This window comes from Solenopsis invicta, chromosome 3 (assembly GCF_016802725.1).
Source record: "Solenopsis invicta isolate M01_SB chromosome 3, UNIL_Sinv_3.0, whole genome shotgun sequence".
NCBI lineage: Eukaryota > Metazoa > Arthropoda > Insecta > Hymenoptera > Formicidae > Solenopsis > Solenopsis invicta.
The window spans coordinates 11,135,891-11,137,374 of record NC_052666.1 but is presented as its reverse complement, the minus strand read 5'-3'; the positions used below and the strand labels follow the sequence as shown (position 1 = coordinate 11,137,374).

At 28.3% G+C, this 1,484-nt stretch overlaps 1 protein-coding gene across 1 annotated transcript; it reads right to left on the bottom strand.

The window, feature by feature from the left end:
- Positions 1 to 263: 263 nt before the first annotated feature.
- Positions 264 to 1,234, bottom strand: LOC120357271. Its single transcript, XM_039447401.1, has 2 exons — positions 1,173 to 1,234; positions 264 to 1,090 (listed from the first exon to the last, which is right to left on the bottom strand). Exons 1-2 carry the CDS (start codon positions 1,217 to 1,219, stop codon positions 511 to 513), a joined length of 627 nt encoding a protein of 208 aa, XP_039303335.1. The 5' UTR covers positions 1,220 to 1,234; the 3' UTR covers positions 264 to 510.
- Between the last annotated feature and the right edge of the window lie 250 nt (positions 1,235 to 1,484).

The following is a 1,484-nucleotide window of genomic DNA, read 5'->3' as shown; positions in this document are numbered from 1 at the left end:
TTTATATTAATTTTATATCAAACTATTGATTAAATTAATTATATTTATATTAATTTTATATCAAACTATTAATTAAAATAATTTTTATATCAGATTATTAATTAAAATAATTTTTTTATATCAAATTAATAATTAAAATAATTTTTTTTTTCAAATTGTTATTTGCTAAACTAATTTTTAATAAATTAATATAAATTTTTATTATGTTTATATTAGGTTAATATTAACTTAATATCAATTTAATATAAATTTTATATTAATTTATTAAAAAAATTAGTTTAGCAAATAACAATTATTTGGGAATAAACGTATCGCTTTCTCTCCCTTTTTCGTGCACGTTCTCACTCGCACACGTTACAGCTATTGTACATGGTTTTCTCTTTCTCTCGCCCGCACACATTGTTCTCGCTTGAATATGGGGTGACTAATGCTTTATCTTTTAAGGGACAATAGTTGAATAGGAAAAGATAATATTGAAGACATCGTTACAATATTTCAATTTTTTCTTATTTATTTGTCATGTAATGCATCATGTACAATATTATCTAAAGCGTAAGCTAACATTTTACATTCTAAAAGCAAAGTTTTATCATATTTTTCTCGCAAGAGTTTTGCCGCATCGCATTTATTATTAACATAATTTTGGTGTAAAAGGGTTACAAAATGTTTATATTTTTCGCTCACTGTATATGTATATTGATATAAAGAGTAATATATATGCTCGACGCATTGTTCGAGCTCAAACAGAAAAAGTACAGTTTTTGGTTTCAAATACATGCAAGTATCGCGTAATGTTAATTTAACAATATTTTCATTACTCAGTTTAATGAGTTGTACAATAAGATCTTGAATCGGTAATGCTGAGGAAGGAGAAGTCGACTGCACGAGTCGTTCAATGTCCGCACGTTTCTGGAACAGTGCTGTCCACATTGCATGAGCCAGAATTATTTGATTGCCTCGATTGTCACCAATAAGTATCTCCATAAACGATGTTGGTCCTACGCTGATTCCAATGTCGAGATATTTATACGCTGTGGACGTCAATGCCAATCTCCTCCCCAAAATGTGAGGCGTATACCGTGGCAATGTTCTGTAAATAAAAAAATATGGATAAGTTAGTTGCAAAAACGGAAACAAAATATAAAAAATGTATAAAAATTATAAATACTTACACTTTTTCACACATTTCGTCCTGTTGAAGCGGCACATAGTAGTCCATCTTCTTCTCGTATATATATATATATATATATATATATATATTTTTTTTTCTTTCTGAGTTTTTAACTGTTCACTGATCGACTGATGCGACAGCGTTTTCTTACTTACTTTCTATTATGTAATCCTCTCCTCTATTTTGTAATCTTTTCCATATATCCAATAAAATAAATTTTTTACATCACTTGTTCGTATTTAATACAGATTATAACTTAACGAAGGTCCACTCGTGAAATTTCTCTACGTCAGAAAGCTTGCCACGAATCACA